The 24,331-nt window shown below is 39.5% G+C and overlaps 1 protein-coding gene and 1 non-coding gene across 2 annotated transcripts in view; both read right to left on the bottom strand.

Annotated features, from left to right (window-relative positions):
• Arhgef33 (Rho guanine nucleotide exchange factor 33) overlaps positions 1-24,331 on the bottom strand; it is a 76,184-nt gene that overhangs the window by 18,573 nt on the left and 33,280 nt on the right. The window contains exons 5-12 of the mRNA XM_070025427.1: positions 21,563-21,727; positions 21,123-21,244; positions 19,110-19,252; positions 14,936-14,995; positions 13,491-13,715; positions 7,546-7,675; positions 3,332-3,464; positions 931-1,014 (exon numbers count right to left, since the gene is read on the bottom strand). Coding sequence (XP_069881528.1) covers positions 931-1,014; positions 3,332-3,464; positions 7,546-7,675; positions 13,491-13,715; positions 14,936-14,995; positions 19,110-19,252; positions 21,123-21,244; positions 21,563-21,727 — 1,062 coding nt within the window. The remainder of the gene's footprint in view (positions 1-930; positions 1,015-3,331; positions 3,465-7,545; positions 7,676-13,490; positions 13,716-14,935; positions 14,996-19,109; positions 19,253-21,122; positions 21,245-21,562; positions 21,728-24,331) is intronic.
• On the bottom strand, positions 20,377-20,516 carry LOC138829353 (small nucleolar RNA SNORA29). The gene has a single exon (XR_011372558.1). It is a non-coding gene; the product is annotated as a small nucleolar RNA SNORA29 (small nucleolar RNA).

Raw genomic sequence — 24,331 nt, 5'->3', positions numbered from 1 at the left:
ATCAGGAAGCACAGATTTCTCATCGTCCAGGGTCCATGTGCAGGGACATATCCAAGTGGACCCATCTTCTCCAGCAGGACTGTATTACATACTTTTGAATCCACCCTGATTTCCCTTTACTACCCCTTACTTCCTCACCCCTATCATGCTAGATAGAAGCACTGAATAAGGGTGACTGAGAGCCTTATGAGAGAGGGGAAAGGAATATGATTAGAAACTGATCATTCATCTCTACAGAAAACACACTGAACTTACTCTGTGTGCCACCTTTTCCTCTACCTTTCCCTCCCCACCCCCTCCTTCTTTCCCTTGCTCTTCCCCTTTCCCAGATACGGCTGAATGCTAACATGTAGTAGCATTACATTAGGTTGGAAGTAGCAGAAGGAAAGGGATTGAAGTAGAAAATCAGATAGAGCCCCTCATCTCTGTCAGCTTCAGCGCTTCTGATTATGTTTTTCCCTATGATCCAGAATAACTGGATTTGTTGTATATGGACACATGCTTGCTCAAGACATAATGTATCACTGTGGTGGAAATGCTTAAAGCAAACACTTTTATGATCTTATAAACTCATAAAGAATAATTTAATATTGAGATTCATACCTTTTGAACATGAGTGTGCACATGGGTGTACACATGCATGGACACACATCAAACAAGCCTGAAGAGCTCTGCTAAGAAGACCTATTACTCTGTCTATAGTTCCAGTGCAGTGAAACAGGGTCAGAAAAGCAGGGGGGGAAACCAAAGGAAAGATACTGATTCTTGAGTGGCCTCTTTTAATCCCAAGGAAGGTACCAGACACTTCGTTCAAGCCATTCCTCAGCCTGAAAAACAAGCTCAGAGTGTGCATGCTGTGTTGGCAGTGTGGAGCGCAATGCCACGTAGATGATATATAAGCAAAAGATGTCACCAACATGGTTAACTTACCTCCTTCAGAACAACAACGTGAACCAATGAGATGCACTCAGGCAAGTCCCTCAGGTAGGCAACATAGTAATCTAAGAAATTATTCTTTAAAACAAACACAAAAATTCATGGTGAGAACCTGAAATCAGGAATGACTATATTTTTATATGGAAAATGAAAATTACTATTTTAATTGTTCATTTAATGTGCCCTTTACTATCTTTTGAAGGTTTTATCCATATTTTTTTCAGTTTTAAGATAAATACTACTTCAAGCTGGGAACCAAAACTCAATACTCATATAGTAATGACAGAAAATGGAATAATAAACTATGAGAGGAGTGAGGGTCATGTAAGTTTAAAAAAATAGATTTTTTAAATTGTTAAATGATAAAAGTGAATAGTTGTCATACTTCCTTTTTGCTTCGATCATCTACATACAAATGTGATCAAACTATATTATCTAGACGAGAAGTTCTCAATGATTTCAACTAACTGAACATTTCAATTAATTGCATATTCACCTATGTGATTTCCCCTCAGGAAAATAATTTATAGCTTCCAAAGTTATATCCCCAAAGCTACCATAATTTTTAGTTCTCTAAAGCATGCTGCATACAAATGAGTAAAATTGATATTAGAAGGATTGCACTAGCGACTCTTGTATTGAAGGAACCATTTGGCAACTTTGTATTTTTATCTGCAGTTGAGACAATGATACACAGATCTGTAGATCTATTTTAATTAGTCCACATACACATATTTAAATTTTTTTTTTGATACTGGTCCTGGAGCTCCAACTCAAGGCCTAACACTTGAACTCAGAGCCTGGCACTATCTCTGGGCTTTTATGCTCAATGCTAGTGCTCTACTACTTGTGCCACAGCGCCAATTCTGGCATTTTTGGTGATTAATTGGAGATAAGAGTCTCATGGACTTTCCTGCTGGGGCTGGCTTTGAAATACAATCCTCAGATTTCATCCTCCTGAGTAGCGAGGATTAACAGCATGAGTCACTATGCCTGGCTCATTTAAATTAGTCCACACAGTATTTAAAAAACAAAATTTTATACAATATTTTGGATTTTAGACTTCCCTTAAAATAATAGATCTGGCAACTCTGGTTCTTTTTTCCCAATGATAATTGAGTAAATCTGAGTAGCTGTTTCCTGTAGCAAAATGCATCTACTCCACTTTGGTCCAGTCCCTACCACACCATGTTGCATTACATTCATTTCACTTCATTTATGAATGGCACTATCTGGGCCTGTAGACAACTGAGTTTTTTTGTTTTTTGTTTTCTTTTTTGTCCTGGGGACTGAACTCTGGGCCTGGGCCCTGTCCCTCAGCTCTTCAGCTCAAGGCTAGTGCTCTACCACTTGAGCCACAGTCACTTCTGGCTTGTTCTGCTTATGTGGTGCTGAGGAATTGAACCCAGGGCCTCATGCATGCAGGGCAAGCACTCTACCACTGTGCCACCTTCCCAGCCCCGACATCTGAGTTTTAAACTTCAGGCCTGGATCCTATTTTCTTTCAGAACATTATAGAGATTTCAAAATTTAGCACCCTTAGCTGGGTGTCAGTGGCTCATACCTGTAATCCTACCTACACCGGAGGCTGAGGTCTGAGGATCAGAGTTCAAAGCCAGTCTGGGCAGAAAAGCCCATGAGACTCCAATTAACCATCAGACAACTAGAAGTGGTGCTGTGCCTCAAAATGGTAGAGTGCTAACCTTGAGCAAAAAAGTTCAGGGACAGCACCCAGGCCCTGAGTTCAAACCCTATAACTGACAAAAAAATAAAGGAAGTAAAACAAAAGAGACATTTAGGACAAATAGCCATTTATCATATATTTAAAAAAAATCTTTGAGGGTTGATGGCATGGCTCAGTAACAGAGCACCTGCCTAACAAACACAAGGCCTTGAGCTCATGCCCTAGTATTCCAAGAACCTCTGAAGGACAAAAACTGTATGTGAAGATACATATACACAAATCCTTGAATATTTATTTGATATGGCTGGCTGGATGGATATATGCATAATGGTACAGTTGCCCACACACACTCATATATATATATATATATATATATATATATATATATATATATATATATACATAAACATATACATACAAACATACATTTCATTGGAGTCAGTTATAGTATAGTTTTTAAGTTATGCACTGTTAGTTGGAAGACTTACCTGCATCTCTTTCATAGATATCCAACTATTTAGCAAGCTGGGTGGTTTCATCAATGCCTTTCCATCTCTCTGAGATAGAAAAGTTATACCATGAACTAGAATGGAGAGGTCAGACAACCTATCAGGGTTCTCCTAGCTCTGAAATTCCCTGTCTAAATTCCTCATTAAGAGACGAGTGCAACACAGATCTGTACAAAGCTAACAGAGGGAGAAAACACCTTACCTCATCATTTGTTAACTTAAGGAATAAATCTCCAAGGACTCCTTGGCGTGGCCACTTCAGGACCCTTTCCTGCAGTGCATGGAGCAAATCTAGATGCTGCTGGACAAGATATCGTAAAGAGCCAGGGAAGAGGCTTGAAACAGAACAGAGAGAATCACACATACCAGCTGTAGAAAAGAAGACTCTTCAGGAATAAATGCAGCAGTTCCCATTCTTTACACTCTGAATCATGGATCTGAATTTAGAATACCTAAAGACAGTCTGAGACCACATAGCTGAAATACATGAACTGCGAAGACCCCTTTACTGATGACCCCTACATGGTTATGTATTGAACAAAATGTAAAGAACACATCACTCAAATGACCTTTTAAAACCCAACTGGATAGACTCTTGATTACTCTGCAACTAGTGAAAATGCTAAAGGAAATATTTTTCAGTGTTTTAAATCTAATTCTAATTTGATGGGCAAATGATCTATTCCACTTCATGCCATAAATGACAGCACCTAAAGTGGCACTTGGTTATTCTTAGCTCCTGGGTAGGAGATTGCTAGTTGAGTAAGGAGGAAAATGTGTTAAAAGCTGAAAACTCAAAGCCTAGGAAGTTGGACATCAGAAAGGGTTCCCCTTTCCCTTTTAGTTACTGGGGAGGCATCATGGGCAAGGACAGTCTTGCCTGGAGGCATTATAGACCAGAGCTGGTCTGCGACTCTGTGGAGCTTGAACACCTTTCCTACTCCAAGTCTTCTTTCCTACCCCAAGCCTTTCTCTTCTGCCTTTTTGTATGTCTCAATTTTTCTGAGAAAATAAAGGAGAAAGAGAAAAGTTAGAGAAGGGTGTGGTGAAGAGGAGAAATAGAAAAGGGAATCATAGGAGGAAGAAGGGAACCTAGATGGAGAAGAGAGGGGCAGTCAAAGCACTATAAGAATAAGGAAAGGGCTGGCAAGGTGGCTCAGTGATAGAGTGCTTGCCTTGCATGCATGAGGCCCTGGGTTCGATTCCTCATCACCACATAAGCAGAAAAAGCTGGAAGTGGAGCTGTGGCTCAAGTGGTAGAGCTCTAGCCTTGAGCTGAAAAGCTGAGGGACAGCACCCAGGCCCAGAGTTCAGGCCCCACAACCAACAAAAAAATAATAAGGAAAGAAGAAATGGCACAAAGTTTTTCTCAGCTACAGCAAGAATTTGAGCTATAACTTGGCAGCTCAGGAAAACTGAAAGTAGGTTCCTTGTACTTCCCATGCAGCAAATTTAACCAGCATAAAGCCATAGCCAGCCAGATACCGGTGGCTCACATCTGTTTCCTAACTACTTATGGAGGCTGAGATCTGTGGATCAAGGTTCAAAGCCAGCCTAGGTAGGAAAGTCCACGAGACTCTTATTTCCAATCAGTCAGCAAAAAAAAAAAAAACAGGAAATGGAGGTGTAGCTCTAGTGATAGAGTTTCAGCTTTGAGCAGAAAAACCAAGCAAGAACACGAGGCCCTAAGTTCAAGCTCCACTAACCTTTGCTAGAAAATAGGACACTAGAATGAGAAGAGGTTTTTGTAAAATTATTTCTAAGCAAACCAAGGACTGTAGCTGTAGCACAGGGAAGAGAAAACACAAGACTAGGCTTGTGAGCTTCCCTGTGAAAAAATACCAGAAATCTTCTACTCTCATGTTCCATTCTATTCCATCTCCTTCATTTTCCATGAGTCTCCACACAGGAGACTCCACACAGTTCTTAAACACCAGAGGATAGAACCTCTTGATCTGAGCTCTTACAGATGGAGTGGTGGGTTTGGAAGACCTAAGTAATCCCCATCCAGACTGGAGAGGAATTCAAAGGAGTGACTGAGAGACACAGAAACTGGCAAAAGACCACCAAATGAAGGAGAAAAGCACAAATGAAAACAATGTAAGATCTAAACATTGCATAAAACAGAAGACCTAGGTGCAAAAGTTTTGCCCACTCAGAGACTAAGAATGACTTGGGTAATATTCATGTGTAAGACAATGTATTCAGACTACCATGGTGAGATCTGATTTTGGGATGAATTGTTTATATGAATTCAGCCATGTGTTGGATTGTATCTTTTGTTTGTCTCCCTCTTTCTTTCTAGAATGCTTCTAGAATGTCTTCTACTATACTGTGACCAATGCATTTACACAGTTGGAGAACTGACACCAACATCCTTCTGGACTGCCCACTGGGGTAACAGATTTCACGGTGCAGTTGGGGAAGGCTAGTGCTCATATGAACTACTGCAGAAACGCAGATGTTCCAAGAAAAGCAATGTCCTATAGTATGTTCTTTGGCAAATTGAAAATTGGCAATGTGGTTTTAAACTTCCAGATCTTAGTGTCTTTGTCTACAAGGCATAAATCATAGCTTTCTGGAGATCTTTTTTATCCAGTGCTGGGGTTGGAACCAAGGGCCTCACACATGGTAGGGAAGTACTTTACCATTGAGCTACACCACTAGCCTCAATTCTGGTGAAGAGTTCATGAAGTTATAGATCATGGGTCTAGCATGGAGCCTGGGTACTATGTTCCAAAGTGTACACAATTCTCTTTCTCCTTTCCCATTTATGCCCTAGCTCCCCACATTTACAGAAACTAGGAAGAGAGGCTGCTTAGACATGAAGCAAAGCTATTCATCCAAAAGGTAGACGTGCTTTTAGATTTAATTAATATAAATTGAATATTTGTCAACAGCAAAAAAAAAAAAAAAAAGGAGGAGGGCCAGAGTTCAGAAACTTCCCAGATCCTGAAGAGCAGCTGGGTGGTTGTATTGGAATCTGGAAGGGGAAAACCAACAGTGAGAATCTGTGTGACCACTGGGAGAAAATGAAGCCCAGCCCAAAGCCTCTATTGGTCATAGCTTTGTGTTGTGTTCCCCTTTTTGCTCTATATTTGGCTTACCTCAGTTTTGCAAGAAAATAGTTCTTTAAAATATTCAAGACATTCACAAGTCTGTCAGGAAATGTTCCCTCACCTCAGGCATTTAGAGTAGGGGGAGCATGTGTTTTGGTGACAGAGTCTATGGCTGCTACAAAATCAAGTAAGTTTAGGGGAATAGTAAGGAGCAGAAAAATATAATTAGAGGCTTCACAAAGTAGAATCATAATCTATGAACCATCCGAGTATATTATCTAAGGGAATATTTATAGTAATACTGCTACATAATCCACACTTGCCATTCATTTGGTCTTTTCCTCAGTTATTCTAATTACTGCATTAGTAAGTTTCTCTCTCTCTCTTTTTTTGGTTTGCCTATCTTGGTGCTTGAACTCTGGGCCTGGGCACTATTCCCTGAGCTCCTTTTGCTCAAGGCTAGCATACTACCACATGAGCCACAGTACCACTTCTGGCTTTTTCTGTGATTAATTGGAGATAAGAATCTTACAGACTTTCCCACCTGGGCTGGTTTTTAACTAGGATCCTCAGATCTCAGCCTCCTGAGGAGCTAGCATTACAGGCGTAAGCAACTGGTGCTTAGCTTCCCTAAGCTTTTTTGCTTAAGGTTAGTGATCTATCACTTGAGCCACAGCTCCACTTCTAGCTTTTGGCTGTTTAATTGGAAAAAAGAGTCTCATAGACTTTCCTGTCTGACTTTCTTTGAACCACAATCCTCAGATCTCAGCGCTTTGAGTAGCTAGAATTTCAGGTGTACACCACCAAGCCTTTTATCCTTCATGCTTTCTCCAAATATAGAGAGAAGCAACTGTGAGCAGGTACAGAGGGAAGAGTATGGTGACACTAGTTAGAATGCTTGTATAATGTACTATCTACCCAGTAGCTCTCTGCCTTTCTATGTCTCTCTGCCTTTCTCTCTCTGTGTCTCTCTTACACATACACCCACATACACATGGGGTCAGACTAGTACTGAGTTATTATGTAATGGCCACTTAGTGCACTCAGTTTTTCAGATCTCTGCTATCTCTATTCCCTTGTACCTTTGTGAGACCTGTCCTGTGGCCCATGGGGCTGTGCAGAAGACTCACAGGGGCCCTCTAGTCCCTGAAGGCCCAGAAGACTACACTGATTTTCTTACTTGCTGAGAATCTCACTTTGAGACATGATGGGTTACTTGTCATCACTGTCTATTTTCTTTTCAAAGACTATTTCTGCAACCTTTTATAAGCCACAGAATCCCCCAAATGGAAACAGTGAACAACTTACCTTATGTCCGAATCACCCTGAAAAGCAAAGGCAATAAATGCATGGATACCTTCTCTCTTTGGAATTCCTCTTTCCATCGGACCCCTGGAATGTTGCCTTAATCTTCAGGATCAGAGAGATGTTAATGACATATTTCCTTTCAGATTCAAGCAGTTCTAGAGCCACAGTTTGTCTTTTAGCTTTAAGAATAAACCAGAAAGGGAATTTTTGTTAACTTCTTCCCCAAATCTTGTGGGGAAAAAATAGAAAGCAATCAAAAGATATTGAGAGTAGTAAAAAGACAACAAGTAGTAAAAAGAAAACAAATGGAAGCATACTAATTCATTCAGCAGGTCCAAAGACACAAAATGTTATTGTCCCTGCTTACTGAGCAGGGCATCCACTACCATCTAAAGGTCTGGAGAAACAAATACCATGCAAATAAGGGTAATGCTAGAAACAAGTAAAATGGCAAAAAGTCTATATAAGGTACTTGGGCTGGGAAGGAGGCTCAGTGGTAGAGTGCTTGCCTTGCATGCATGAGGCCCTGGGTTTTATTCCTCAGCACCAGATAATCAGAAAAAAGCTGGAAGTGGAGCTGTGGCTCAAGTGGTAGAGTGCTAGCCTTGAGTTGAAGAGCTAAGGGACAGCGCCCAGGCCCAGGGTTCAAGTCCCATGACCAACAAAAAAAATTTTTTTAAGTCTATATAAAGTACAATGGAACGTTCTCCCAGCCAGATGTTTTCCTCATTCCTATCAAAGAATATAAGAAAGAGAAACTACAGAAGGAAGGGACAGGATGTGCAGTAAAGACTTCAGGCCCAGTAGAAGTCAAGGTTGTAATGATAGCCTGGAAACAAGGGAATTCAAAGAAGCTTTGTTTTCTGAACAGCTCGATCCTCAGGGCCCTCTTTCCCTTCCAGCAGGTTCCAGCATGTGGGCAGCCAAGATGAAGCACTCCATGAAGGAGGCTGGAAGGTTTTCCACTTGTTGACTGAACTGCCCAAAGAAAAAGACCCTCAGACAGGAACATAAAGCAGGACCCACCAAAGAAGTCAGTTTGCTCCCTGACTAGCTTATCTTTCTAGATACTGCAGAAAATAAATGAAAACTTTTTTTTAATCTTAGAGAGATGAGGAAAGTAATCATTATTTAACAATTGCAGAAAGCTATTTTAAAAAGAAAGGAAGTGGGATTTTGTTGTTTTGTGTATGTGGGCCTGGGCACTATCCTTTAGCTTTTTTGCGTAAAGCTGGCACTCTATCACTTGAACCATAGCTCTACTTTCTGACTTGTAGGTGATTAATTGTAGAGAAATCTCATGGATTTTTCTGCCCAGGCTAGCTTTGAACCACAATCCTCAGATCTCAGCCTCCTGAGTAGCTAAGATTACAGGCATCAGCCATGGTCACCAGGCAAAAAGAATGATTTTTTTTAAAGAAGAAATTTTGAAGCATAGATATAAATTAAAAGAGATAGGAATGAGAAAAGTAGGGAGAAAGTGTAGGAAGAAAAAGTAGAGAGGAAAAAAGTAGGAAAAAGAGAAGTACAGATAGGAGAGACAGAAACAGAGAAAGAAAAACATAGGGAGACAAGATAGACACTCAGGATATGCCTTAGGATTTGCCTGCCTACCAAATGTGAAGTCCTGGATTTAAACCCCACTACCATAAACAATAAGACTTCAAAATTAAAAAGAAAAAAGGCAGAGACAGTAGCTTCTATCAAGACAAATTACTGGTCAAGGATGTGTAAAACGACTAGATGATTTGTTCTGCCAAAGTAAGGAGTAGATTAAGGTACTAAGGATACTCAAGATAAACAAAAAACAGTATCAGTAACAAAACAGGATTCTAATATAAGAAAAATATGAAGGAAGCGTCTAGGAGGACAGGAAGCCTAGAATGATGATGGCAGTGTGCTGAGACAGTGGAGTGGATGACAGGTCCCTGGGGCAAATGAGTTAAAGAAAATACAAGTGATAGCGCTTTTGTTACATTGTTCAGAAAAACTTCAAGATCTGTATGAATAGAAAACACAAGAAGAACAGAAATACCATGTTCTTTAAATGGAAGATAATACTGTCAAGATGACAATTCTCTGATAATTGGAATACAAAAATATAGAGTCTAGAATTAGACTCACCCATCCATGTAAGATCAGTCTATTTTCCCCAATGCAAATGAACAGGAAAGGGAAAGTACTGACAGTAAACAATGCTGAGGCAACCAGAGAGTCACCTGGGAAAAAATGAAACTGGACCCCTTCCTCACACCATACATCAAAACGTATTCAATAGAAAAGCTTAACTATAAAGATTTTATACAAAAACGTATGAAAATGTCTATGTAATCTTGAGAGTACACATAAGCTACTTAAAAATTTTTAAATTGGCAAAAGGGACTTGTTTAAGATTTTAAACTTCTATTCATCAAAAGACAAGCCACACACATACACTGGAATAAAGTACTGTCAATAATACATGTTTAAAAACAGCTTTCTAGAATATATTTGTTAATTTCTACAAACAGTAAAAAGAAAACCTAGTTTTGGGGCTGAGAAGGTGGCTTGGTAGTAGAGCGCTTGCCTTGCAAGAAAACCTAGTTTAAAGATTGGGCAAAGGATTTTATAGGAGAAGATCTATAAATAACCAATATGCACATGAATAAAAGATGTGCCAAATCCATACTATCTAGAAAGTGCACATTTAAAATACAATATGATAGCAGCACACACCCAGGAGAATGGTTAAAATTAAAATGCCTGTCCATGCCGAGTAACAAGAACTCTCATACATTGTTGGTGGGAGTATACAATTATCAAAACACTTTGGAAAATTTCCTTAAATTTTCTCTTAAATGTAATCTTAAATTATAACCTAGAGATTTCATGACTAAGTATACATACAAGAGGCATACACTTAAAATACATATTAGTATTCAAAGACATGAGTAATCATAGCAGTTTTGTTCATAATATCCTCAAGCTGAAAATAATGTACATATCAGAGGAGAATGAATGTTGCTTAAATGTGCTAAATAAAAAGAAATGAACTAGCAAACAAATTACATGCAACAATATGGAAGAATCTCAGAAATACACGTTCTGTTGAAAGAAAGTATCCAGACACAAAAGAATACATACAATATTTCATGCATATGAAATTCAACAACTGCCAAGACTAATTTATGGCATTTGAAAAACCCAATAATCGTTCTTTAGGTTGATATTGACCTGGGGGAGTGACAATGACCTAGAGAAGTGATACAGTAGATATTCCAGATACTCCTTTGTGAAACACCAATAAGGGGCTGGGAATATGGCTTAGTGGTAGAGTGCTTGCCTAGCAAGCAGGGCTTCAATTCCTTAGTACCACATAAACAGAAAAAGCCAGAAGCAGTGCTGTGGCTCAAGTGGTAGAGAACTAGCCTTGAGCAAAAGAAGTTCAGGAACAGTGCCCAGGCCTTGAGTTAAAGCCCCAGCACTGACAAAAAAAAAAAAAAAACACCTACAAAAACCAAAAATCCAATAAGCTTAAGTGTATACTTTGAATTCTGTGAATAGTAGGTAAATTAAACTCTCAGTAAAATACTGTTTAAAAAATAGTGGCATTGAGCTGGTAAGGTGGCTCAGTGGCAGAGTGCTTGTCTCGCATGCATGAGGCCCTGGGTTCGATTCCTTAGTACAACATAAGCAGGAAAAGCCGGAAGTGGTGCTATAGCTCAAGGGGTAGAGCACTAGCCTTGAGCTGAAAAGCTGAGGGACAGCGCACAGGCCCAGACTTCAGGCCCTACAACTGACAAAAAAATAAAATAAAAAATAGTGGCATCAAAAAAACATAGTGACATCATTTTTTCCCCTAAAATGTGGAAGAAACTGTCAAAAGACTGAAATGGTTGCTTTTTATGTTTTTTTTGGGGGGGTCGGGGTTGGTTGGTCATGGGACTTGAACTCAGGGCTTGGGTGTTGACCTTGAGCTTTTTTGCTCAAAGCTAGTGCACTACCATTCTGAGCCACAGCACCACTTCCCATCTTCTCAGGGTTAATTGGCAATAAGGGTCTCACAGACTTTCCTGTCCAGGCTGTCTTCAAACTACAGTCCTCAGATCTCAACTTCCGGAGTAGCTAGGATTACAGGTGTGAGCCACCAGCGCCCAGCTTGCCATTATTTTTCATAATAAACCTTTTAATATGATTTAATTGTTCAAGTATTTGATGATAAAGTTAAAAGTAAAAAAATTATCTCTAAGGGAAAATGAAGAAAGAATAGAGGCTAGAAAGAGTTGCACTGTCTGCTACTTTGATAGAAGACAATTAATAAAAGATTAGTATATGAAGATTCCACATCAATGATTCAGTAGTTCAAAAGCTTAGATTTCTTTTCTACCAATAATGTATTTCTCCTTCTTATTTCTTCTTCATCTACAATCTTATGTTTCTTTCAGTACTGGAGTTTGAACTCAGGATTTTATGCTTATGAGCATAAATTGCTGTACCACTGGAGCCACTCAACCTGTATATTTTTTTAAGTTTTTTAAAAAAATTATTAGCCGGACATGGTGGCTCATGCCTGTAATCCTAGCTACTCAGGAGGCTGAGATCTGAGGATCACAGTTCCAAGCCAGCCTGGCCAGGAAAGTCCAATTAACCACCAGAAAACTGGAAGTGGTGCTGTGTAAAAGTGATGTACAGAGGTGTTAATTATAGTTACATAGGGAACAAGCACATTTCTTTTAGAACAGTGTCACTTCTTCCCTCATCTTCTCACAGTTTCTCCCCTCCCTACACTCTTCCCTCAAAAGTTGTATAGTTCCTTTTCAACATAGTGTCTAGTATCACTGCTGCATTTGTTCACCCTTTGTTCTACCATTTCTGTGCTCTCCTTTACCCTCAAAACAGATAAAGTTATATACAAGACATAAAGCAGAGACATCAAAAACAGTGACAAAAGAGAAAAAATGAACAAACAGACAAAAGAACACAAAAAATAAAATAACCTCTTGTTTCCATTTCTTGGAATTCATTTTGATAAACATCATTTTTTTTATAAGATCATATGCACATGGCTATTGAGCCTTTATGATCCTCCTTTGGTCTCACTTCCAGCAGTATCTTGGCATGAGTTATTTTCAGGACAGAGAAGCCTGGACTGGGATCCTCCTGTCTTCCTTTGTCATTGGTATGGCAGGCACAGATCACCATACCCAGTCATTGGTTGAGATAGAATCTTAGAAGCTTTTATGCCCAGACTAGCTTCAAATTAAGATCCCTACTATCTACCTTCCAAGTAGCTAGAATTATAGGCTTGAGTCACCATGCCCAGCTACAATCCTATGCTTTTTTCCCAACTTCTGGAGTTTGGACTCAGGGTCTTATACTTGCCAGGCTGTATTCTGACCATTTAACCTGTCTTCTAAGCCTGTTTTTGCAGGCTATTTGGAGGCATGCACCACCACATGCAGCTTCCCTCTGAGGAGAAGGAATCTCATGAACTTCTCCCTGTAGGCTGGCCTTAAACTATGATCCTCCCAACCTTTCAGGTAGCTAGGGTTACAGGCCTAAGATGCTGGCTTGAATACTCTTTTTCTTCACTGTATAAATCCTTAATGTTCATAACCTACACTTTTTCCAAAGTAGACAGTTTTATACAGAATGACACAAAAAGAAACTTAAATGACCAATAGTTTATATGTATGCTTGATTCCAGTCTTAATGAAAAGGAGAACAAAAATGAAATCTCTCAAGAAAGCTTCAACACCACACTTCTTTTTTTCCCAAAGCACTATATTACTAAAAGTCATGACCACCCAGAAGATGACACTTCCACCAAACCATGTGGCTGCTACTGAGTCCTTCACCCCTTTGGCTTTTAGTTACTTCATCTTTAAAAGCAACCAGAGATCGAGTGATCTCATATGGCCTCTGAATCTGTCTTACCAAGATTCTAGCCTTAGGTTCCAAGCTCTAGTCTGTGTTCTGCCAAATTTCAGCCTGGATCCCTTCTTGGGAACTTACCAGCTAAAGAAGTTTCACATAAAACATTTTCCAGGGAGCTGTGTCTACCCTGGCCCACTTCTTTGAGTTTATCGGGGTGGTCTTTTGTAACATACTCCTCGCCCCACTCTTTGCCATCCTTAGGCTGCCTCCACACACCAGATGACAGATGGCTCTTGGACTGGATATCAGCTGAGAGGCAAGACTTCACGTTGTCATCTGCTTCTGGAGTTGCTGGGTTCACGGCTGAAAAAAAAATGCTATCAAGTTCTTCCTTTTTTTTGAAAAATACATTGTGTTTGTTAATAACTCTAATCATACTCCATGCTTAGGTACTTCATGTATTAAATATACCAATTAAAAGTTAAATATATTCAACATGGATTAAAAGTTTCCTCAACTGCAAAGGGTTACGGCTCTGTTTCTGGTCAATACATCTTCTACTATGGTGCACAGATCCACGACACAGGATTTAAATTAATTTATAAGTGATTTAGAGCATGATGTTTGAATTCCTCTTATCTGCTTTCTTTCAGGTGAGCACACCAGGTGATGGCAGTGCCAATGGAAGAAGAACAGAGAGGGAGAGAAAAGGTAGCAGTGACAACATGCGTTTCCCCTTCACCCTGACAATGGTAAGCTAGAAACAGAAAGACAGGGAGACAGGGAAGATGAAATAGTGTATAAAATGTTGGTGATTTGTCAATTAAATAAATAACTTTGGAATGATACTACCTAGGGTCTGATCCATACTTAAGTCATAGACTATTTACCCATGGGGCTTCAGTAATTGTTAGTTCACTAAGTAATTGAAATGAGCAGAAAGAAACAAGAATATTAGTTTGATTTTATACTTTTCCACCCCTTCTCTCAGCTTGGGTTAAATCCAAGGCATCAACTGATTTCCTTTAGTACACATCCTGGAATTTTAGTGGCAGTAATGCTTTATCTGACCTGGTGGTATAGTTTGTATGTGAAGATTCCTCCAAAAGGCACATGTACTGAAGGCTTGGTCCCCAGGCAGTGTTGAGAGGTGAGACTTTTAGGAAGTAATTCAATCATGAGGGTCTGTCACCATCAATGGAGTGACCCAGTGATGGATTTGAAATTTGAATAGATTGGGGGAGGTGGTCACTTAGGGTATACCCTGGAAAGATAAACTTGCCTCCAGCCCCCTCCATTGCTTCCTGGCCACCCATAGTGAGCAGCTGCCTCTGCCACAGGCTCCCACCATGCTATTCTGCTCCACTGAGGCCTACAGCAATAGAACACACCAGCCATGAACTGAAACCTCTGACACCGTGAGCTAAAATAAATCTTTCCCACCTTGAGTTATTTTTTGATAGTGTCACAGCAATGACAAAGTGACCTTCACATCTGAATTCTTTCATGGCTGGTGTGGAACGGAGGAAAGGAGAAGAAGGAGGAAGTGTGGAATTGCTAGAACTAACAGAAGAGCCACTTACCAGGACCCATCATTCCCTTCACGTTGCTGTCTCCTACATGGACAGATCTGGACTCTTGGGCTGCAGGGAAAGGAAAGATTTCATTCAACATTTAGTCCACAAAACACAACTATGAGCCAGGCTCTAAGGACAGGCTTGCGGATTTTATCATTTCATTGGAAAGACAGCAAGAAAAATACAGTAACTACAGTGTAGTATAACATAGCTATTTTCTCAGCTGTGCAAATGTACAATTGGTACTTACTTCAAGTGATTACTGTAAGAATGAAACAGTCTGATATATGTAAACTGCTTAAAGTAGTACCTAGAATACTCTAAAAGCTAAATGACTGTTAAACTATGATAGTGGTAGAAGCCATGATGACAGTAATAAGAGCGGAATGATGCGATTAAACTGTAAGTCAGACTTACTCTGTTTAGTCTTACAATTATTTCCCATTTCAGTGTAAAAGCCTAGGTCCTTACAATGATCAGATAACCCTAGAATATTTGCTCCCCATCTCTGCTTGCAACTTTATTAATTAAAAAAAATCCATCTCCTGTTGTCTTCCTTGTTCATGCTATTCAAGCCCTATTGATGTCTTCCTGCTATTCTTTGGACATGGCTGTCATATTCCCACTAGGAATGTACCAGAGACTCAAGGCTTCTCTTGTTAAAAGCACTGATTCTTCCTTCTGACCTGCAGATTGATATCTCCTGGGTAACTGTCTTCATATTGCATCTGTCTTTTTTGCTACTGTAAAGTTTGGGTAAGATGCCTGCTCAACTCTAGATAAAGACATACCAATCATCTACAGAATGTCTATCTGAAACTGGTACTACAAGACTGGTAAGTCCGGGCTGGGAAGGTGGCTTAGTGGTAGAGCGCTTGCCTTGCATGCCTGAGGCTCTGGGTTCAATTCCCCAGCACCACATAAGCAAAAAGAAAAAAAGCCGGAAGTGGCGCTGTGACTCAGGTGGTAGAGCGCTAGCCTTGAGCTGAAGAGTTGAGGGACAGCGCCCAGGCCCAGAGTTCAGGCCCCACGACCGGACCCAAAAAAAAAAAGACTGGTAAGTCCAAAGTTTACTTAACCCCTCTTGTATCTGCTCAAGACTACAGACACTAACATAAGAGTAATTAAGGTGTTTTCCAGATTTCCAGGGATATCAATAGATTATCATCTACTAACTTTTAGAATGATCCAGACACCACCAGGGTAACTACTAGAGTTTCCAGTCATTTCCCTGAACCTGAAGGAGGACCCAATCATGCCCCCAATTGACTCTATTTGGTTCCACTGGCCCATTCTTTCTCTGAGTCATTTCTCTTTCCCAGGAACAGTGAACCTTGTAAGGATCTTCCTTGGTGAAAATGAGGCCCTGCAAAACCAGATGTGAGATAAAGATGCTTGAGTTTACATACCCTGACTCCAGCTTTTGTTGTTCTCCTATATAATCCTAGAGCTATTGTTCCTATCCAGACAGCAAGAGTTAGGATGCTAGTCCCTCGGTAGGGCCACACCCAAACAAATTCTTTGCCACTTTGCCACCACTTTTCTGTCTGATTAGACTTTTGGATAATGAATGGTGAAATCTGGTCTACTGGGACCTTTAGAGTCAAAGCCTAGGACAGTGATAACACTCTGTGGCAATAGCTGTCCCCTCTCTTCTCTTCTATATCCATAAACTAACTTCCTCACTTTCTTCACATCTTTATTTGGTGCCCTGTCTACAATATATTTCTCCTTTGTTGTCTTCTAATCACTATGGAACATCCTACATATTCTACTTACCTTGTTCATTGTCTGCTTCCTTCATTACAGAGGCTCCACAACTTGAAAGTAAAAAGAGCAGGGCACTGGTGGCTCATGCCTGTAATCCTACCTACTCAGGAGGCTAAGATTTGAGTATCACGGTTCAAAGCCAGCCAGGGCTAGAAAGTCTGTGAGATTCTTTTTTTTTTTTTGGTCCGGTTGTGGGGTATGAACTCTTGGCCTGGATGCTGTCCCTCAGCTCTTCAGCTCAAGGCTAGTGCTCTACCACTTGAGCCACAGCGCCACTTCCGGCTTTTTTTTTTCTTATGTGGTGCTGAGGAATCGAACCCAGGGCCTCAGGCATGCAAGGCAAGCGCTCTACCACTGAGCCACCTTCCCAGCCCTCTGTGAGATTCTTATCTCCAATTAACCACCAGGAAACTGGAGTGACACTGTGGCTGAAAGCAGTAGATCTCTACCCTTAAGCAAAAGCACTCAGGGACAGTGCCTAGTCCCTTAGTTCAATCTCCAAGACTGATGAGAGAGACAGAGACAGAGAGAGAGACAGAGAGACAGAGACAGACAAAGAGAGAGAGAGAGAGAGAGAGAGATAGGGTGCAAGAGAGAGAGAGAGTGTTCAGGGACAGTGCCTAGACACTGAGTTCAAGCCCTATGACCAGTGACAACAACAACAAAAAAGACGTGAAAGGCAAGTTGTGAAAGAAAAAGTGGCAAGATTCTCCATTTGAAAAGGGCCCCCAAATTGTTTCTATTTTGTTTATTACTACATAGCACCCTCAAAACAATGCTTGAGAAGTATGGCCCACAGACTGGCAGACTTATTACATAGGGGATTATTGAAGTGATGAAGCACAGGTCTCCTCCCCACCTCAAGATCTTCTGCATCTGAGTCTTATTTTAACAATATTTTATCAATCTGTTCTAGAGAACTTGGAGGAATAGGAGTTCACCCAGAAAAGTGAAAGGAGTTAGCAGAGGACAAGTAAAGGGAATAGCCATTGTGAAGGGCCAGAGGCCAAAGAATCCATAGAGCAATGCAAGAGATAAAAGAATAACAGGCCAGGTGCTGGTGGCTCACACCTATAATCCTAACTACTTAGGAGGCTGAGCTCTGAGGACCACAGTTCAAAGCCAGCTATGGCAAGAAAGTTTGTAAGACTCTTTTTGTTCAATTAGGCACCAAAAAAGCTGGAAGTGGAGCTGTGGTTCAAGTGGTAGAGCACTAGTCTTGAGCAAAGAAAGCTCAGGGATGGCAGCCAAGCCCTGAGTTGAAGCTCCAGGACCAGTTACCTCCCCCACATACCTAAAAAAAAAAAAAAAAAAAAAAAGAATAACAGGTGGCTTGGCTATAGAGTTAGAAACAGATACAAAAGGTAAGTCTGAGGATGAAAGAGGTTAATTCATGTGTGGCTCTGTAAATGGCATTAAGGAGCTTGGCGAGCTGTTTTCAGTGGATTCAACAAATCCTGAACTAATTCCTCTGCCTGAGTGCTGTTACCCATTGTTTAAAGATCTACAACTTTGTTTTGCAAATATAATTTTCTATATTTTAGCTTGTGCATATGCTCAGATTTCTTAGACCATATGTTAATTTGACTTCTACTTTCTGAGCCCAATTTCTACTCTTTCCCAACAAAGAGTCATCCTCTCACATATTTCTTTTTTTTTTCTTTTTTCTTTTTTTTTGGTCAGTTCTGGGGCTTGAACTCTGGGCCTGGGCGCTGTCCCTCAGCTCTTCAGCTCAAGGCAAGTGCTCATCATTTGAGCCATAGCACCACTTCTGGTTTTCTGGTGGTTAATTGGAGATAGATTCTCACAGACTTTCCTGCCCCGGCTGGCTTTGAAATGCAATCCTCAGATTTCATCCTCCTGAGTAGCTAGGATGACAGGTGTGAGCCAACAGAGCCCGGCCTCTCACATATTTCTTTCCATGTCATAGAGCAAAGAAAACAGCCACTAGTGGACCTACCTTGCTGACGGTTTTCCCAGGAGGTACCTACTCACATGGGAAAGAAAAATAAAACACCATGGAAGTCTGTACTTAGAAGTACATCAGGTAAAAGCCATTTGATTCAGAATTTTACATTCAGTTATTCACAGCATACTTAATGTCTATAAATATAGAGGTCTGGGATAACAGATGTGTACCACCAGCTAAAAAGCCATTTGAAAATAAATTATTTTAGTCCAATTAAATTTTTAAAAATGCAAATTTGTATTTCCCCAGAAAGGAAAATCCTTAAAATTGGACAGATTCCTAGGATCTATCTCTTGGATGATCTGGACTCTTCTAAATTCTAATAACAAAGAAAAATTCTGGGTAGTGTACCATTTTCTTCTAATAAAGATGGAAGGCTTAAGCTCGTTCTTACTAAGCCTTGGAAATGGGGGTATTGTCTAGTTGATTTGTGAACTATACCTTTTTCATAGGCCTGAGAAGGCAAAATATTGGTAAAGTCTTCACTTGGAAGAACAGGTTCAGGAATATTGATGGAACGGAAAGGACTTCCCTGTGTTTGTGCAGGCCCAGCCTGAGTACCATGTTCTTCTTTTTGAGTTTTCCTAGGAAAGGGAAACAATGATAAGGCCAGTTTAGTTCTTAATAATGATAGATGAGGATGGAATTCAGTTAAGAACAAAGACAATGTCTGAATTATTAGGTTGAACCTATATAAATCGCTACTTTTGTAATTTAAAAATAGGGCATAGTAACTAGGCATGGGTGACTCACATCTGTAATCCTAGTACTTGGAAGGCTGAGAATAAAGGATGGAGGTTTGAGGCCAACCTGGATAGAAAAGTCTGCACAACCCCATCTTAAAAATAACCAGCAAAGCCTCACATCTATAATCAGAGTAACGCAGGAGGTGAGATCTGAGGATCACAGTTTGAAGCCATCCGGGCAAGAATGTCTGTGAGACTCTTATCTCCAATAAATTGCTCACAAAAAGCTGGAAGTGGTAGAGTGCTTGTCTTGAGCCAAAGAAACTCAGGGACAGTACCCGGGCCCAGAGTTCAAGCCCAGGACAAGCAAAATAACTAACTAACTAAATAAATAAATAACCAGCAAACTTCTAGAATAATCTTCTCTGGGAAAATATCTTATGATAATTCCTTACCTGCCTCGTGCTTCTTCACTCTCTGAATAAAATTCATTTAATACACGTAAACACACACACACACACACACATACACACACACACACACACACACACACACACACACACACAAAGCAAAAAACAGAGCTGGAGATGTGGCTTAAGTAATAGAGAGCCAGGCTATCAAGATTATATTCCATACTAGCAATTCCTACAGTTCAATGTAAGTGGTTACCTAAACTGAAGAAAAACTTTAATATCTACAAAATCATTCTAATTACATTTTCTTTTCATTCTTATTTTTTCTTAGTGGCATCTCTATCTATCATAAGTATCTTCAAAGTTTGCATTGGTAACTATTTGCTTGGAATAATTTATATTTACTTAACAAAACAACTCAGTTTCCAGGGTGTTGTAGGTCTACAATTAAAAACCATAATCAATTCTACAAGGTCACACAAATATTATTCCTGTATTTTTATTTTAAACATGATAATGTTAAACATATACCAATAAAGATTACATATACATAAAGGTGAAAATTTACTGATTCCACCTGGTTGACAATTTTTTTTTCTCTTCTCTTCTCTTCTCCTGCTCAGCCATTTCATATAGAAGGAGGACAGTTCAGAACCCTTCCCTTTCAGATCATGGCAACTTTAATGTATCCCATAAGCATAGCCACTAAAGTCTATTTTTAGGAGAAAATGTGGTAGTCAAATGGGAAAGACAATGTTATTTTGTATCTGTGGTATTGGGGCTTGAACTTCAGGACATCATAACTGAGCACACCCCTAATCCTTCTAACCTGGTTATATTTAGATAGCATCTCATTTTTTTTTGCCAGGACATGACCCTGGACAAGATCTGCCTATGTTAGACTTACCATTTTAGCTGAAATAACAGGTTTAGGCCACCACACCCAGCTCTCAGTTTTTCCCAAGATTATAGATGTGAGCCACCAGTTTGAGACATTATTTAACATAAATATTTTTACCATAGGATCAAAATAATAGCAGTATTAGAGAAGTTTTAGAATAACAACAACAACAATAATAATAATAAGTCACTGAGAGCTACACATCCTTAAAACCAAAATCATTCTTTTAAAAACATAGACACATAGATGTGTCATTTTTATTTCATATCATATTAAATGGAATTTTCATGCAGTATCTTCCACCCATTTTTTGTATTGGCCAACTTTTGTGGCTTTCTCCCTTCTGACACATGTTGAGCTGTGGAACTCAGTGGTCCGCAGTGGAGATGGTGTTCTCTCAGTGCCTCTGAACAAGCCACTGCTGATGATTTTGGACACTATTTAGTATACTTACTTGGCTTTAACTTTTCGAGATTCTCTTCGCTTCTCTTGTTGAAGCTGTTCAATTTTCTGTTGCATTTCTTCTTGTTTAGAAGTGATAGCCTGAATCATTGACATTGCATTGCTCAGCTCTTCCTAAAAAAGAAAAAGAAGAATTGCTATATTTTAAACTGGTACATAGAATAAAGGTATAGAACATAATATTTTGTAATCTATATATTTTTATTTAGTGCATGGCTTTAAAGGAAGAAATGAGAGATGAAAATTTTGCTTCCGTTGTGCTATTTAACTTCAACATAGAGCTCCAAAAAAGAAACATAAATATTTTCCATGATAATCAACATTCCCAGAGAGAAAATTCTTATATTTGGTTGCTATGAGGAAAGGAAAAATTTATACTCCTATTTTAAGAATCAACATGCTCTGCAGCAGGAAAATCAAAGAGGCACCTACCTTGAAATAGTTTAGTGAGTTCTTCATCTCAGTAACTTTTTCTTCCATGGAGCATCGGCAGCTTTTAACCTTCTCTTCCAAAGCATATTCTCCATGTTGGATTCGTGAGAGCTCCTGCATTGCTTCTGTGAAACCAGTTTTCAGTTCCGAGGCCAGGGCCTGCAACTAAACAATGCATGAAAAAGTGAACTCAATTTGCTTTAAGTTATTACAAATAGCTCCATTGGCCCTATTGTCTTTTCTTGGAGAAACAAGGCTCTTGTAAATCTCTAGATTTCATTTACTTAAGTTTGGAACCCCGGAAGGGGACTTTCATGCCAACATCTAATGACAAAGATGTTTTCTTATGCAGCAAAATTAATATGTAGCAAAAAAAACAGCATCCGTGAAGTTTACAAGTACTCCTACAAACTACATGCATTTAAAATCTTTTGACTTAGATGAAGTGTACTTGAAAGCAAAATATAACATCCAGGAACTCTGAATTCTGTAAAAGAAGCAAAGGTCATACTCTGCCTGGTTATTATAAGAGAGTAAGAAAACTCAGTTCTTTATTTCCTTAAAAAGTTAAAAAATAAGAAGCATAACAACTAAAGATTTATAAGAATTTCTGGGGCTGGGAAGGTGGCTCAGTGGTAGAGAGCTTGCCTTGCATGCATGAGGCCCTGGGTTCGATTCCTCAGCACCACATAAGCAAAAAGAAAAAAGCCGGAAGTGGTGCTGTGGCTCAGGTGGTAGAGCGCTAACCTTGAGCTGAAGAGCTGAGGGACAGCGCCCAGGCCCAGAGTTCAGGCCCCACGACCGGACCCCCCCCCAAAAAAAGAATTTCTCTTAAAGAAAAAGAAGGATTTTTAAAAATTTTCTTATATCTTTGGATATCATCATGGAAAAGAAGTAGTGTGTTTTTAATGATAGTAAAATTGATCCATAAAGAAGACTCAGAAATATCTATAATGGCAGGAGCTGGCCATGTTAACATGAATCATTTTCAGCAGTCAAGCCTGGTCTCTAGGAGTATACACACCATCAAGTTCCACACCACAAGCAAGATGTCAATTTTAGAGCTGGACAGAGAACAAATCCTAGTTTTAACTATAAGGATGAAGACTTTAAGCAAATTGGTTAATTTTTTGGTAGCAGTTTCCTCATCCATACATAATTAAAATAACTCTTTTCAGGGTTTTCTTCAGAATTAAATGAGTAAATGTTGGTTTCGCATTGACCCCAAGAAATGATTGATACTTAGGGGTACCAAAATTTTTAATTCTTTTCCTCTTTAGGTGGCAAATCAAAAAGTTAAGCAGGGCTGGGTGCCAGTGGCTCACACCTGTAATTCTAGCTACTCAGGAGGCTGAGATCTGAGGACCATTGTTGAAAGCCAGCCTGGGCAGGAATGTCATGACACTCTTATCTCCAATTAACCACCAGAAAGCCAGAGGTGGCCCTGTGGCTCAAGTGGTAGAGCACTAGCCTTGAGCTGAAGCGTCTAGCAACAGCACCCAGGACCAGAGTTCAAGACCCACAATCGATAAAAAAAAAAAAAAGTTAAGCAGAATAAGGCACATCATAGCAAGAACAAAACACTAGAAAAACAAATGAATGAACAAAACAAAAATGTTTGCACAAACAGAAATAATGAGCACTTCTAAAGATCACTTTTATTTGTGGAACAAAAGCATTTTCAACAAATAGGAAATGAAATAAATTATGATAATAATAACAGATAATAATATTACTTCCTTGACATTTATGACCTTATACTCTGCTAAGAAGGGACTCTTAACTCCATGTCTCCCTTCCAAACAGAGATGTTTAGGTTTATTCTATAATTAAAATACCTACCAAATAAAGATTGAAAACTGAAGCCTAGCTCTTAGGGAAGTTTATTCTTATATGCATTTCTACGCATTTGCAGAGTCAGGTTATTGAAATGACTTCAAGTTTTAGTGGCACCTTCCATTATAAAATGACTTACTAGCCTATCCCATATTTTAAATACAGTGGTGTGTTTTCCTTGGTCTCACAGGGGGACTTGAAATAGGGAAAAGTAAGAGGCACCAATAAGAACATTCTCAGGAAAAAAAGCAGAACCTATTATGTGTTTGGAGCTTGAAGACCAGGAAATATCTGTTTTACATTCCAAAATTTTTTAATTAGAATTAATCTTTGTGATGGATCTTGGCACATGTGCTTATTTAGACATCAGGATGGATTGAATCACCACATCAAATACTTTCTGACCTGGTTGTTTTCATTATGCAAATTCATCTTCTGTAAGCAAAATTAAATTGATGACTATACAACATCAACGTAAAAAGTATGTACATTTCAAAGCTGAAGGAGGGAAATCATTGCGTTGCCCATACATTCATTTCAGTGCCCTGACATTTACTTAGTTTTCCTGTCTGGATACAGAATGAATTACTATCTGACAGAACAAAGTTTCATGATTATTGCTTCCAACAGGTGAACTTGTGGTTTTTGCCCAGAAGTCAAAAGACAACAGCAGAGTTCTAGAGAAAGAGACTTGCCCTCATCTGTATATCCTCAGCTCGCAAAAACTTTAAAATTTTCCCTGATAGAGAATTTTAAAATTGTTGGCTCATTTCCTGCTCCATCATTTCTGCTGCCTAATAAACACCTCCACGACCGGTGATAGGACAAGAAGCAGCAGCTTTTGTGAGCATGATCACTCACCTGAGATAACATAGATCCCTGTTAAGATGGTTCTTATTACAGAGCTGCTGCAGAATGCTACTAACCTGGCCT

This window comes from Dipodomys merriami, unplaced genomic scaffold (genome assembly GCF_024711535.1).
Source record: "Dipodomys merriami isolate MVZ:Mamm:240054 unplaced genomic scaffold, mDipMer1.0.p SCAF_17, whole genome shotgun sequence".
NCBI lineage: Eukaryota > Metazoa > Chordata > Mammalia > Rodentia > Heteromyidae > Dipodomys > Dipodomys merriami.
This window is presented reverse-complemented; position numbering and strand designations above follow the sequence as displayed.